Source organism: Vanellus vanellus (genome assembly GCF_965231255.1).
Source record: "Vanellus vanellus genome assembly, chromosome: 25".
NCBI classification, from domain to species: domain Eukaryota; kingdom Metazoa; phylum Chordata; class Aves; order Charadriiformes; family Charadriidae; genus Vanellus; species Vanellus vanellus.
In genome coordinates, this window is record NC_138930.1 from 3,091,959 (window position 1) to 3,107,122 (window position 15,164).

Consider the following 15,164-nt stretch of genomic DNA (forward strand, 5'->3'; position numbering starts at 1 on the left):
CAATATTTCCCCACCGGGACCTGCCTCTCTCCTTCCCCTTGTTCAGGCTAACTGGTTGGCCTTCCCTTGAAACTACCGGGGAGATGGGGAGTGGGGCTGGCGGCCGCCATACTGGTATTACACAGCCCTCTGTACAGCCAGGGCTTCGTTCGACTGCCAATGGTAGTTTTCCCCTCGGCTTTTCAGGCTGTCTCTCCCATTTTGTGGCGGGAGCATACTGGGGGAGCATGTTGAAAGCTGATCCTGGCCTGTGGTGTGGCCTGCAAGGCTAAATGCATCCCTGCCCTCCTTGTCCCTCCGTAAACCCACCTGTGGAGCTGGCAGGAGGGGCAGCCATCTCTGTCTGGAGACCAGGTTCACAGGAGGATCTGTGGTGCAAGCTCATAACCGTGCTTTTTCTTTGTCTCCTCCCTGCACCCCGCTCCCCTTCATCTGTCAGCTCAGATAGGTTAAATCCATTTGTGCTCCTGCCTCTCTCCCACCCCTCAAACAACCTCTGGGTTCTCCATCCCTTTCTCTGTCTTTGGCTTTTGATGTTTCAGACAGGCATATGGTGGTCGGCCTGTCTCCCTCGTTCCTTGTCTGTCACCCGCTATTCACCATGGCAGCAGTTCCTGAGGGACATTTGGGTTTAAAGGGTGAGATGTCCCCTCCTTGTCCCCGCTTCTGTATCTTTCAAGCTTTCCTTGCTGTAAAGCTTCTCAGACTGTTTTGCCATCTGTGTATCATTAGCAGGGAGATGTTGGGGTTTTTTTACATGGCTGCATTTGAAGAACCTTTTCTGCTTTGGTGTGACATGAAAGAGGGAAGGGAGGAGAGGCGAGGCAAGGCAAGGCGGCAGCATTTTCCTCTTCTGTGAGGAAATCTGCCTCGATGTGCAGCCCTTGTACGTGGGCTGATGTCGTACGGTGCTCCTCTAGCGTGTGTGTCTTGGGGATGAGTAGGAGACCCCACCCGTACCACCTCGCAGCTTCTTCGCAAAATCTGCGTTAGAATTCACAAAATCCCAGCAGCGAATGTGCGTCATGTCCCTTCAGAACAGATGCCGACACCGCCCATGTTACTCTAGGCCTGTGCTGTGGAAAGTGAAACCCACTGGAGGTTTGGAGGTTGTCTGCACCGGGGTGACCGGGAGGGTGAGCGCGTGGTCCCGTCAGCTGCCCTCGACAGCCGTCGGGAACGCAGGGCAGGAGCAGAGCTGTCTGGAAGGGGTGGCAGAGGCTAGGGCAGAGGGCAGATGGTGTGTGTGCTGAGCGTCTTTGCGGATGCAATTACAGAGTCGCGGGATGGATGGTGAATATGTGTCTCTTCCTTACAGTCTGTGGCAACTGTCCAGCATGTCGCTTGCCCCAGCCGTTGCTTTTGGGAAGCGCGGAGACGCTGGGCAGGAGCGAAAGGTTCAGTGTGACTTGATGGCGTTCCATTAAGCTGTAGAGAAGAATCACAGGTACGCAGCAGCCATCCGGTCTTTTCAGCCTTCTCTCCGGAGACCCAGACCCCATAGGAAACCTCTTGTAGTAGGAAAATTCTTTCAAGCTCCAGGTTTTTCCATTCCTGTTTTGATACTGCAAAAAAATGTGTTCTGCTACTTTGTAAGCAGAGAAAGAGGAAAAAGACAAATCTCTTGCGACCACTGGACCTAGGTGGAACTCAAACTCAACCTTTCCAAGACTGACTTGCTCTCAGCTGTCTGTGATTGGTGAAGTGATCTGAACTCTCCTGGATTGCAAGTATGTCATCTGGAAAATGCCTGTCTCTGATTTTTATTTATTTATTTAAAACTGAGGGCCTGCAGTCTTGGCAAATGAGGGGAAACACATAAGCCCCTCTGAGTGGGCTGATAGTGCTTCACTTTCACACAGCGCCTTGTTCCTGCTTTTGGAGCCTTTCAAAGCAATTTGCAGAGCTGAAGACTGAATTCTGACTGCATGTTTCCCTGCAAGCTGCGCCTGGCATGGCAGAGCTGTGGCAGTCCTACGCAGCACGTAGGAATTTGTTTCGGCTTTGTATCATCACCACCTTGCCTGCGATAGTGCTGGCTTTCTCTTTCCCAGAGGGGAGAGGGTTGTTCTGCGGTTGGCGTGGGCTGGAGTGACAAGCGCTGCAGTGACATGGGGTGCATCGGTGGAGAGCGCCATGGGTGATTTGGCGGGGGGGGGGGAGGAATCAAAGTCTGGAGCTCAGAGGCTTGGGCAATTTTAAAATCAACAATTTAGCTTTGATTTTCACCAATTTTCCAAGTGAGTAGCAAAACCTAATAGATTGTTTGATAGGGACTTTTGTTTGGTTTCTTTTCCTTTGTCTCTTGCTGTCTAAGAGTGAGTTTACCGTAGCAGTTCAGCATTACAGCGAGCTCAGGAAGGCAGCGTTCACAAAGCAACTCAGCTTCCCCCTTACCACACACAGAGTCAACAGAGGTCCCCAAAAAGGGATGTTGAGCAATGACGCTAAGTTCATTATCTTTTGGAGCACCGTCCCTTTCTCCAGGACAGAAATAGAGCCTCATTTTTCTCCTCAGCTGTGCTGTCATCATAACTGCTTGCGCCCATTTAAATGTATATGTGACATTAAGGATTATTAGGGGCTTTTATTTTAAGAAACGAACTTGCATCAATAAAGTGTTCTTAAAAGCCCTGGATGTTTTTGGCTGTACCTTCAGAATTGACTTCTGCTAATTCTTCAGATATTGAACTGAGGAGAAGAGAGGAAGGAAGTCAGGTTGTGGGCAGAGTGAGCATTTATATTTTAGCCTGAAGCAAAGTTTTGGTTTTGCATTTCTCAGATGGAAGACGGATTCCCCAGTGCCAGTACCTCCAGTGGGACTCGCTTGATAACCTTTAGCTGTAACATTGCAAAGAAGATTCTGACCTCTAAATATAGATTTGGATATTTATAAATCTGATGCTTTGTACACACAGCATTCGGTGGGACGTAAACAGCTCCAGCAAATTGTATTTACCTCCAGCATGGAAACAAATGCTTGATTGCATCACATGAGCTTGCTCAGTGGCTTTTATTTATATACTGCTGGCTACACCAGGCAGGGAAGGGAGGAATGCTTCCTTTTGTCTTTCGACCCCTAAAAGACCCTGGAGACTTCTCTCTAGCTTCCATTTGCCCTCTTCTTAAGGTCTTTGGTAGGCTGTTTACATCTTATTTTATAGACTCTGAGTATGTACATATAAATACACACATTTCAGAGTCATGTGGTCTACTTTTCTCAAGAATAACAGACGGCAACTTTATGATCTGAGTGATTTTATTTGAACACAGCTGTGGCCTTGTGATTTAAATATTTCAATAAATTTTAAACTAACTAGATGAGAGGAAAGTGTGCAGGGAAAACAGGTTAGAGCACGGAAGGAGAATTCCCTGAGGGTAGAGGCAATTGGGCTCTGCATGAACACTCCTGACCTCATCCTCCTCTCATCAGAAGGCCTTTGACACCTTCCTTGGTCAGAAAGCCCATCCCAGCATCCTTTCCCCCTCTTGCAGAGGTGCTCTTGAAGGCAGTTGGATGTGGTTGGAAATCAGTGGCAGGGGGTGAGGGAGAGGTGCTGCGAGCTCAAGTGTTGTTCCCTTGGGTCCAGGCTGACTAAAGTGCAGCCCCAGGCTCTGAGTGTGTTTGTTCAGGCATCACTGCACCTTTGAGCATCTGGTTATGAGAAGAGTTTGAGGAGCTTTTGGCTTCTTCCTTCAGCAGCGTGAATTCCTTGGGTTTCTCAGATGTCTCATGATGCGAAGGGGGGAGAAGGGGGAACTGCAGGAGCAGACAGCAGACTTGGCTGCCTTGGTCTTGACAACTGGATTGTTTTGAAATGATCACGACATCAGTTTGTTGGGCTGATCCTGTCAACTCGCCTGTTCCAAAGGATGGTTTGCCTGTTGCTGTGTAAATGTGCCAGTGAGAACCAGGGGAAAGATTTGCAGATAAAAACAGAGGTACTACAAGCCAAGGAGGTTTCACATCCCAAAGCCACTGGCATCAGCCTGTTTCACACCATCATCCTCAAGATCTCATGTGCTCCATTTGTTTCATGGTCCTTCTTCCACCTTTTGCCCCTTCCTGTGTTCCTGTAAATCTGCTAGGATCTGGGGAGTGCAATTCAGTGTTTCCAGATGTTGTTTTCAGCTCTACCAACTTTTGGTGATGATCATTAGATGGGCTTTGGGAGGGCAATTTCCCCTGTGCAAAACAGTTCAGAAGTTCACTTTTCAGAAATAAGAGAGGCTTTGCAACGTCATCACATTGAAATCTCTTTGTAGGATCAGGCCCTTAATCATTTTGTGCTGCAGCTTCTTCATATGTGAAATGGAGGTAAAGACTGTTTGTTCCTAAAAGGTCAAGAGGTTTAATTTCATCTGGGATCATTAGAGAATAGCAGTGATAATGCTACTGTTAATTACAAACAGCATTTATTAGATTTTTTCTTTCCTTGTGCCAATGGTGATACTTCTTTTTTTTTCTTAAAGGTCCCCCTGTGTTCATTAAAAAACCTGTGGACCAAATCGGTGTGTCGGGAGGGGTGGCCTCCTTCGTATGCCAAGCGACTGGAGATCCAAAGCCACGGGTCACCTGGAACAAGAAAGGAAAGAAAGTGAACTCTCAGAGGTTTGAGGTAAGAGATGTCCTTGAAATCTGTGTCTGTGTGTATATAAAGAGAGAGAGACTGACACAACACAGCTAGTGCTCCTCTTTGGCCATTCTGAGACCTGATAAAAAAAGGGAGGTTTGGAAGGGGAGGAGTTTTAACAGCAGGAGGAGTGAAATGCAAGCTCTTGGCCATGTCAACAGCTGGGTTTGTTCCAAAGCAAGAGAGAACTTGGCTCACTTACATTATTGGAGTTCTTTTGTTTTGTTGGGGTTTTCTCCCCTCCTGGGATATAATATAAAGCTGCCTTCTTCCTTCCCTGAGACACCCTAACTAAGCTGATACTTCTTCAGCTCTGTAAATGCACCTTTCATACCCATCCATGGCTCATTATTTTAACCCTGGGACAGCCTGGAGTAAACATTACTGTTGCTGGCAACCAGACACAAGCAATTGGCATTGTTTAGATAGAAATGAGAGTGGAGGAACAAGGACTAGGAGGTCATCCTGTGGAATTTGCTGTGGGACTCAGTCCTGCCAAGCAGCTGTGTGCTGAGAGGAGTTTTGTGGCATCAGCTGCCCATGCAGATGGAAGAATAAGGTGGGGGATCATTTTTATTTTGGTTTCGCTTGGTCTGTTTCCTCCTCCTTCATCACAGTTGAACTCTGAACACCCACCCCGCACACACCATCACCACGGCTCATTCTTTCAGAGCATTTGAGATGTACATGGCAGTGGGTCAGTGGTCAGGGACAGGGTTTGGCATGGGACGGTTCTTTGTCACCTCAGGGTCAGTGGAGAGACAAGTTGACCGTGTCGGTTGTGTGTAGGGGATTGTGGGGCAGCTGCTGAAGTGTGTTTGTGAGTGTGCGTGCTGGTGCCTCCTTTAGAAACAGGAATGAACCTTCTACTGGCAACCCAAGGAGGCTTACTCTCTGCGTGTCTTTCTCTCCCTTTATCCTCCAGACGATTGAATTTGATGAAAGTGCAGGTGCTGTTTTGAGGATCCAGCCCCTCCGGACTCCCCGGGATGAGAACATTTATGAGTGTGTTGCTCAAAACCCTCATGGGGAGGTCACCGTCCATGCCAAGCTCACCGTCCTCCGAGGTAAAGAGCATGTCTGCCTCCATGTGTCAGTGTCACAGGGGAGAAGGGACCCTTCAGCCTCTCCCTTCAGCTTCTCCCTTCCTTCAGATGACTGGGAAGCCTATCACAAAATTTGTGACCAAGGCACAAAGTCCTCCTTTTTTTCGGTTTGCTCTGACCTGCCAGATCTGTTTGCTGTTACTCTCCCAGAGAGTCATAAAATTGCTATGTAAGAAACAAAGCTAAAACTGGACCCCTTGAGGAGGTTTGACTGGATGATGGGCTGAGGTTCCTTCCAACCTGAATTATCCTTATTATCCTGAATTGTTATGAGCAGGACCAGCAACTCCCCATCATTTTCCTCAGAAATATGGCACCATTCATCCAGACACCCAAGAAAACCTTCTTCATTGAGGAATCACTTAATGGGCTGAGATTAAGATTATTATACATCTGCATGGGCTTTCACGCCATTGGCAGCACTGCCAACCTCTTCCCTTGTGCAAGATGCCTATTTTGCCCTTCTTCTGGGCATCTTCCCTCATTCCAGAGCTCCTTTGCTCCATGCACTCTGCAGGAAAACAGTTCCCCTCTCCATTTTGTTCTGGCTCTTTTTTTCACTTGTCCCCACTATAGAGGATGTTTACATGGATGCCTCCTTCATGTCATCTGTTTGAAATATGCTCCCTGAACTTGATGTGGGGGAGGGAACAATATGCTATTGCTGTGGATGCCTCTGGATGTTTACTGTTATTACCCTGGAGATCTGTAAAATTGCTATGTGGAGCACTAAGCTAGGCTGCTTGCTAAAACTGACCCATTTTAGGGGAAAAGATGCGTGGTGTTCTCTGTTCAGACCACAGGGCAATGCAAGTGATCCTGGCAGAAGGGGGGTGGTGGATAACTGCCCGAGAGCTCCTGGAGGGAGTTTAGCTTGGGAGCAGTAGCTATTGATGAAGCCATCAGCAGGAGGTGCTGTAGAAAAGCCATAGTGTTTTGAGTAGGGCAGCTTGCAGGAAGAGCCATTATTTCTGCAGTGAGCAGTGCTAACAACAGTTTTAGGTGCTCCAGGCAGTGTGTGGTCCTCGTAAGGGCAAGCAGTAGCTCTGCCTGTGTGCCAGTTGCCTTTTCTTCAGCAATTTCAGTGTTCTCTCCAAGAGCATCTTAAGTCCTTCTGTTTGAACAGACAGTGAGCACATCTCTAATAGTGCAGAGCAAAATTTGTGTGCAAATCCCCAACGTACGGCGGTAAATAAAGAATAGACATAAAGGGCACATGGCAAAGCCCTTGACCTCCCCTTGTAGCAGGGAATATCCCTTCTGCTGCCCGCCTGGCAGGCTCTGCATTGTCAAGATGCTGGCTGCCTTTGAGCGTGCAGGCCCAGGGTCCAGTCATGCCTGACAGATTTGTGGAGGTGCACTCAAATCTTTGTGTAGCTCCTTTGCCTGGCATGGCATTTAACCTTCTGTTAGCAGTACGTGGTGGGATGTATCTGTCAGGAGATTGGAACGGCGCTTTATGACAAGAGCGTTTCAAGCTGCAGTTATTCCAGAGGGCTGGGAGCACTGATTCCCATATACTCCTTGGGAGCTGTTTGGGAGAAGTGCCTCTGCAATCATACTCAAAATTTCTGCCCCTTGAATTTAGCTAGGAGCAGTGGCACGAGAGAAGGTTGTCCTCCAGCTGCTGCCCTCACAATTCCCCGGATTCTCACAGCATTTTTAAGGCACTCTCCACCAAAAGAAAGCTGCACTGTATGGGAAGTGACGAGCTGAGCTCAGTGACTGTCTTTAGGGACCAAGATTCTTTGTACATGTCTTTTTGTAGCTTTTTCTTCCGGTATCGGCATCATACCCGTGTCAGCCAGAGAGACAGATGACAGAACAGGAGCTACATCTCCCCACTGCCTGACTAATTACGCACTTTGCTGATCCCACCAGAACATGATTACTGTGTGCTTTGCTCCTGTGTTGTGCTGCTTTCACAAGCATTCCAGTTCTGTTTGCCGAACAGGACCTCGTTCGGTAGCTTTGTTTGTGCCGGAGCAGCCGGGGTACCCAGTTCACGAAATCTGGGGGAGCGGTAATTAGCTGCAGGCCTGGGCCAAGATGTTATTGAAGAGCATCAAGGAAGCTGTTTTTATATGATGCCCTCCCCTTTCCTGCTCAGTTGGAGTTATTCCATCCTTAATCTTTCCTTAGCTTTCACACAGCAAAGACTGTCTCCTCTTTATCCGCATTTTTAAGTGCTGGGGAAGTTGAAAGGACCAAGTGCAAATCCACTAATCTCCACAATGACAAAGTTAGCGTGCTGGCATCGATTCCTCTCTTCTTCCTCCCCTCTTCTGCATTCACCCACTCTCCTGTTTGTCTTTTCTCTATCTTTCCTTGCGAGGCCTCCTCCTCCTTTCCGTCTCTCTTCTCTCACTTTCAGAACTAATATTTAGCATAAAGACGGGGGCTGCTCCGCAGCATGGAGATGAATGTGAGCTGTCGTTTGCCGAAGCTGTTACCTTGGCGGAGTGTGGAGTATGGAAGCCCGGGCCCCAGCTGTTACAAACCCTGCGGGATGGGCTGTGTAGTCGTTGTGCAGCCTGTTGGCTGTGCTGTTGGTACCAGTTAGACATACATGTGTGTACCTTCATACTACACACATGGAGGAACAGTTACGGGATTTCCTGAAGGCCAGTGCAGCCAGAGCAGAAGAGGAGAAAAATAATATGTTCTTCCGTACTAGATGCAGCTGCGGAAGGGATTGAGAGTAAAACGCCTTTTTGCTTATGCACATGACTACTCCTGGATCAGACCCGAGTAGAAATGCACATGCATTCGCTTAAAAACAGGAAGCTGCGGGAGAGGAAACCTTTGGCAGCTTCTGAGAAGCAGAGCTTGTGATGGACACTGTTCAACTTGTACAAAGTCTCTTAACACCAGCTCTGCTGGCTTGTTTGTCCTCCTTGTTCTGCTTCTCGAGGGATGGGAGTTTTGATAGGGCTGTGGAGACTTGCTGTTCTTTCCACAGCTGGCTAGACACGGTGCCTGCAAACCTGATTCCTGCAGAGCCCAAAAGAAAAGCAAAGCAAATGGTTTTGGGAAGCATTTTCCAGTTATTGTTGACTCCAGCTGCTGTCATTTTCCATTACAACTTAGGCTTAAAGGAAGCGAGTTGGCACAGGCACCCCGGCTCTCAGATGGTGGAGTTTCTCTAAGCGCCACACTCCCAGGAAAGATAGATATTTTTTCTTATTATTATCGCTTCCTGTATACAGACTATAATTTCCCTCCAATTCTTTAGGAGCCCGAGACAGAGATTCTGATGCTGCGAAGGTGTGTCCTGTGCTGTCGGCAGCTGAGTGGGCTGAGCGGGGGGGGCCTGCCTGCAGCTTTCCCCCCGCGTTGCCCCCGCTGCTGGGGGGCACAGGAGGGTTTGAGCAGAGCCCGGATGGGCTTAGTTCTTTGCTCGGTTGAAGCTGATAGAGAGAGTTCCGTGAAGGGTTACCCTTTGTGAATCGTTAGTAAATGTGGCACGATCCCATAAAAACCAGTGCTTTGGTCCAGTTAAATGTTGTGGAACGAAATGTACTGTGCCCTGATACGTCGCGGGCTGCACACTGGCCGATGCCATCTTTTCCTGAGGATTACTGCATGCTGGAAAACTGGCTGTTAGACCTGTAAGGGCTGTGGTACTTACTACTGGAGTATGATGCAGGCTGCTATGGACAGACTTTCAGAACTTGATTTTCTAGTGATTCCCTGCTGATTTTATTATTTTTTTTTTTACAAAGTGTTCATACATTTCTCTAAGAATTCTGGCCTGAAATTTTCCTCACACATTTCCCACTCCAAGAGGACATCTGGTGTGGGCATGTACAAAGTTCTAGCAAGATCCCTGCTGTTTTGTTGTTTTTTGTAATTGTTGGCTTTCGATCAGCAAAAGGTAAACAAAAATCAGTTCTAGAAGCTCAGCAGAAAGTGCGGAGTCCCACAGGCACGCATCTTAAAGAGAAACTGGCCCCTTTGAAATATTACCTTGCCACTTGGAAAATTCTTGGCAGTCTTTCTTCAAACTTGACTTGTTTTGCTTTTCTCGTAGTGACCTAAAAATCAGGCCGCGTTGAAAGCAGGTTAGTTCTGTAGCTTATGAATAATGTCAGAGTGATTTTAACTCAGATGCCTTTATAAGGAGGGTACGCGGGGATACATCAATGTAGGGAAGGCAGTGTACTACCTGCAGTATTACAGGGTCCAACACACATATCTACGTGTGTATTTATTGTCTATAAGCCTGCAAATTTTTAATAACGTTGTTAGGCTATTACTATTTTCATAGTAAAGCTTTTCAGATCAAAATAAATGGAATCAACAGACAGAGCATGTTAGTGAGACTCCTGGAGTGTATTGAAATTGGCTGTGAAATAATGTTAACTAAGACACAGGTAAATACATATTGATGGGCAGAACTTGTTGGTATGATTTCACAAGGTGCATGATACCGGGATACCTGCTGGCGAGGGGGCAGCTGTAAGGGTTCATAAAAGAACAGGGAACTCAGGAGTGCTGGGTTTTAATCCTGATTCTGCTTAAAACTAGTGTCGCTCAGGCTGCTTCACCTCTGTGTTCTTCCACCTGAGGCGAGGATAGTTGACTGCTCAGAGACCAGCCAGTGTCTGTATGCTGGGCCACATATCTCCAGAGAAGGGTGAAAAATTACTCCTTCACTTCAGGAGCATCCTCATTGTGGCTTTCTGCATTCAATACGTAGTGTGTCTGTATGTGCTCACACCCTCCTTCTCCTCTAAATTATTAAACAACTGTGCACACCCTGCGGGAAAAAGAGCAGCAGCAACACCCGCTTTATCTTTCTTTATCATCCTCATTTCCCGCGCAGCTAATTATCTAAACACAGAGCTGCCACCTTCTAGAGCGACAAGGAGACAGCGAGCACTGGTGTCTCCCTTCGCTGGTGCTGGCGCCCCTTGCTTTTTCTGTCTGACCGTGTGCGTGTCAGTGCACGCACCCAGGTTGGTTCGCAGCGTGCCCCCCAGCACAGAGCACACCGTCTGGTAGGATTTATTGTAAATGAATGCTGAAGTGCTCTTCTCTCCCTGTCTCCCTCCACCCCTTCTCCCCTAATCTTTCTCACCCTACTTTGTTCAGTGGCCTTGAGGTAATTCACCAGCTTTTCATCTGGGAAGCCTTTAAACAACTCCGTGTAAGAGCAGGTACGGATGAGGTGTTTGGGATGCTCTGTTAATATGGCAACACACGAAAATGTTTGCCTGCGTAAGCCAGCATGATTTTCAACAGCAAGCAGCTGCCCAGATGTGCCCTTGAAGCATCTTCAGCTCGCGTCTTGGTTCTTTTGTTCTTGCGGTTGCCCAGGCTGCTTTTAGAACGAGAATTCGTAATCTAAGGCACTCCTCGTTTATTTGGTAACAGGTTTGGGCTGGTGTTTGGGGATTGATGGGGAGGGTGGCAGGGCATGTGTGTGCATGTCTTGTGGGGATTGAGTTGAGGTAGTAATTGCATTATTACAGGGAATCCAATTGTTAGGGGATGAAGGCAGTTTCACTTTCTTGGCAGGAAGGAAATCTGAGCACTTGAATCAGTGCAATATGTGATGTTCAGAGATGCTTCCGCCGCTGATCTGATCCTCAAATCTGATCACGCCTCTAGTCGCAGTTGTTTTAATTAAACTCAGAGGAATTCTGCACATTGTGCTGCAAGATTAACATTTTTGTTTAATTAGAAACACTTGGTAATAATAGTTGTAGCAGGCCTCCCCCAACACACACACACACACACACACACACACACACACACACGTGCACACACACACAATCACACACGCACCCTGCCAGTCAAGAGGGCCGTTCTCTCTGTGGATTAATTGGTTCATGAAATTAACGGATGCGGGTCTGAGCCAGGTGGAGTAGCATCACCAGGGAGCAGGATAAAAGCAGTAATCAATAATGATGTCATCTGCAGCCAATGCGGCAGCAGCGCCACGGCTCCTTAACAACACACCACCGCCTGGTTAAATAGCAGAAGGGAAGAGAAGACGTTAAAAGCCTGGCTGAAAGCTGTGCACAGGCAAAGCAATTCCCAGGGCCCCTCTGTCCTGAGCTCACTCTTGGGGGGCCAGGGTTTTGCAGCACACATGATCTGCAAGAGCACACACTGTTTGGAGACTCCTACAGTACCCAGGCACAGCCTGGTGAACTGAAAACTCAAAGGTTTGGTTCAGTCCCTTGTTAACGATGGTTATCTTTCTCTTTAGAATGCAGTATTCTGGTTTAGAGGTGCTTCAGGCATGCCAAAATGGCCATGCCTTTATACAACTGTAAGTTTGTCCATACTGGGAGATGTGTATTATTTTAGCAGTTATAAAATGGTATGTGCTTTTTTGTTTGTGGTCAGATTCCTTTGATATATGGGGAGAGGTGTGGTTAATACATTTCACTCTCCAGTGAGTCACAATAGATCCTTTATAACTCTCCGACAATGGTCAGAGGAAGGAAACAATGCACACTTTTAAACACACAATTGAGGCATTTAAACCCTTTTCTTCTCTGCAGTAGCTGTGCGCTGCTAAGAACGGTATTAGACAAGAGTTTCTTGGCCTCAGGTATCGGAGCACCGCAGAAACCTTTAGCTCTGCCTTCATGATCTTCATAGGTTTTTGGAAGTTGAGCGTGAGGCAGAGCAGAGTGGAATAGCTCTTACCAAATCATGTGTGTTTGGAGGTTGTGTGGAGCGGTACTGGGATCTGGTGATCCTGCTTTGCTCTTACAGGAGAAGACACCCACCATAGCAAGGCCACCAGGTTTCTCTCTTGTTCCAGTCTCTGGGTTCAGCCGTACGTAGTTTGGCTCCATTGCTTCTGATACGTAATGTGTCGTCAGTAGGAAACGAGCTCTTGTTGTGTTTGCAGTTGGCAGGGATGTTTCCCAACCAAGGCAAGGGTTTCCAGCCCGTCTCTGCTGCCATTGTGAGAGCTCCCATTGGTTTCTGGGGAGCTGATTGTGCTGTATGTTACCTTTTTAAAAATCTCACCTTTTTAAAATCCTTTATGTTATTTCCCTTCTGTTCCCTCACCTGCTTTTGGGATGGATTCAATGCCATAGATTCCCGAGGCTGTGATTCCTCAACACACCTCATTTGAAACGATGGAGAATCCCTGTAAGGTCTCACCCTGGTGTCCACATCCTCTTTCCTGGCTGCCGCCCCCCAAAGACTGATTTTCTGGGGGGAAAAAATGGCATGTTCCTGATCTCTATCAGCCAGCATAAGATAGATCTCTTCCACATGAGTTAGGAGGTCGTGACAAAGATTGTGGGGGAAGCACTGGGGTTTTGTATTAGTTATCGCAAATTAGTCAGCATGGGTTAGGATTGCCCTCCTCACCCTCATTAGCGGAGGCAAAGGCGAGATGGAGAGGGAGCAGGAAGCTCAGTTGAGCACGTCTTCTTGGTGCTGGTGCCACGTCCCTCCTCTTCTAGGGCAGCAGCACTCTGAATTAATAAATCTAAAAATCACACCCTGTCTGACAGCACTGGGCTTACTGTTGTTACGTGTGTCCCCTCTGGTAACTACAGCTGGATGATATTTTCCTCTCCTTTCTCTCTCGGTTTCCACTGTGGCTTTGAGGGGCCTTTTCACGTAGTCACCTTCGTTATTTCTCTTGCGCAGTTTGTTTTGTACTGCGGGGTTTGGAGGGGGCGGAAGAACCCCTCCTTTTAAATGTGGCTGCATAGACTGTACTGCGCGGTGCCGGGATCTTTGCCGTGCGTGCGCACAGCTCCTGCTGTAAAAACAGCGAAGTGCGAGTCGCTTCCCTGACAGAGGGATTCAGTGCAAGACCTGGAGAAACTTTGAAATTACTATTCCCATGCCTCAAAGGGTTTTAATAGTTTGCATTTAAATATAGAATCTTCTTGTGGGACGTTAGAATAGTCACACAAAATGGACAAATTGGTAATTTTGCTGTATAATGTATTTTCACAAACCATCTGTGGACCGTTTACTGTAGCCTTGTTTCAAAGTGCATTGCACAGAGTACTGGGCAGCAAGTCTGCCTGATGCTTTCTTCGCTGTGTTGCCCTGAACAGCTCCTCCAGCTGCGCCAGTCCCTCGTACGTGTTTAACCGACTCCTCCTTTGTTCTCTCCCACCAGAGGACCAGTTACCTCCCGGCTTCCCAAACATTGATATGGGCCCCCAGCTGAAAGTGGTGGAGAGGACACGAACAGCCACAATGCTCTGTGCGGCCAGTGGGAACCCAGACCCAGAGATCACTTGGTTTAAAGATTTCCTGCCCGTTGACCCCAGCGCGAGCAATGGGAGAATAAAACAACTGAGATCAGGTAAGGTCTTTGTGTGAGACTGGAGGAATTGAGACCTCGACAGAGCCGTGAAGAGACTGGTCAGAGGTTTCTGAAGTAGAAGAGAGGGCTGGTAGATGTGCTCCCTCCCCCCTGGGTGTGGATTGGGGCAATCACTTTTTTTGGGGTTTTGGGACTCATGTTCTTACCCAGGGAGTGGTTGGAGTATTTTCCCCTCCAACCCATCCTCTTCGCCTTCCCTGCTGCCTACTTGACAGAAGGGGAATGGCAGCAGGAAAGCTGGTTCCCATCCAGGAGACACTGTAACTGCTTCACTGGAGAACGGTGCTCTTGGGGCTCAGGGGAAACTGGGGACTGGATGGGGGCTGAGGGTTTTATCCTCAGACCAAGAACCAAGTAAGGAAGAAAGAGAACTGCTACGGCAGACCTGGCTTTTTCGACCATGCGCACCTGGTTATAGGGTCGGCAGCTCAGGCAGCCTCTTGCTGTCGAAACATGATCCTGTTGGTGTAAACTGAGCCTCGCAAAGCCGGTGTTGAAGAACAGCTCTTGCGGGATCTCTCTGGCATCAAGTCCCTGCAGTCATCACTGGAGAGCAGTTGTGAGCGTTCTGGAGTGACCCCTTGGTGCTCGGGGGCAGTGCCCATGGAGTGGGTCTCCGTGAACAGATGTACCCCAGCTCTGTGGCTCTTGTCAGTTTTCTGTCTTTCCCCATCTGCTTGTCCATCTGTCTCTTTTGTTTGTTCTATGTTTGTTGTTTTGTGTGTGTGTCAACATGACATCTCTTAATATTCACCTTTCAGGAGCTGTTTTTATACTGTTAAATCTGCCAGTTCCCTGTGTGAGAATGTGTGTATGTGTGCAAGGCACAGGGGTGTTTATTTTGAACACTACTGATAAAGAACTTCCATTGATAGCTTCTAAAATGAAACATGCTTTGGAAGTTTTACCTTTTGACAAAAACTAACCTGAGAAATAATCCTTTTCAAATACTGCTTGGACTGAGTGCTTTGACCCAGCCTAGAGAAAACACGTCTGCGTGGTTGGACGTAGCAAGCGCTAGCGTCACTTCAGCTACTCAGAACGTTTCTTTGGGCAAGAAGGATGGAGCATTTTCAAGAGTCTTTTTTTTTTGGCAAA

At 47.8% G+C, this 15,164-nt stretch overlaps 1 protein-coding gene across 3 annotated transcripts in view; it reads left to right on the top strand.

Annotated features, from left to right (window-relative positions):
• Positions 1 to 15,164, top strand: part of PTPRS (protein tyrosine phosphatase receptor type S) — a 164,723-nt gene that overhangs the window by 79,225 nt on the left and 70,334 nt on the right. For all 3 annotated transcript variants that reach the window (XM_082495277.1, XM_082495279.1, XM_082495278.1), the window contains exons 3-5: positions 4,474 to 4,619; positions 5,560 to 5,701; positions 13,857 to 14,045. In XM_082495277.1, coding sequence (XP_082351403.1) covers positions 4,474 to 4,619; positions 5,560 to 5,701; positions 13,857 to 14,045 — 477 coding nt within the window. The remainder of the gene's footprint in view (positions 1 to 4,473; positions 4,620 to 5,559; positions 5,702 to 13,856; positions 14,046 to 15,164) is intronic.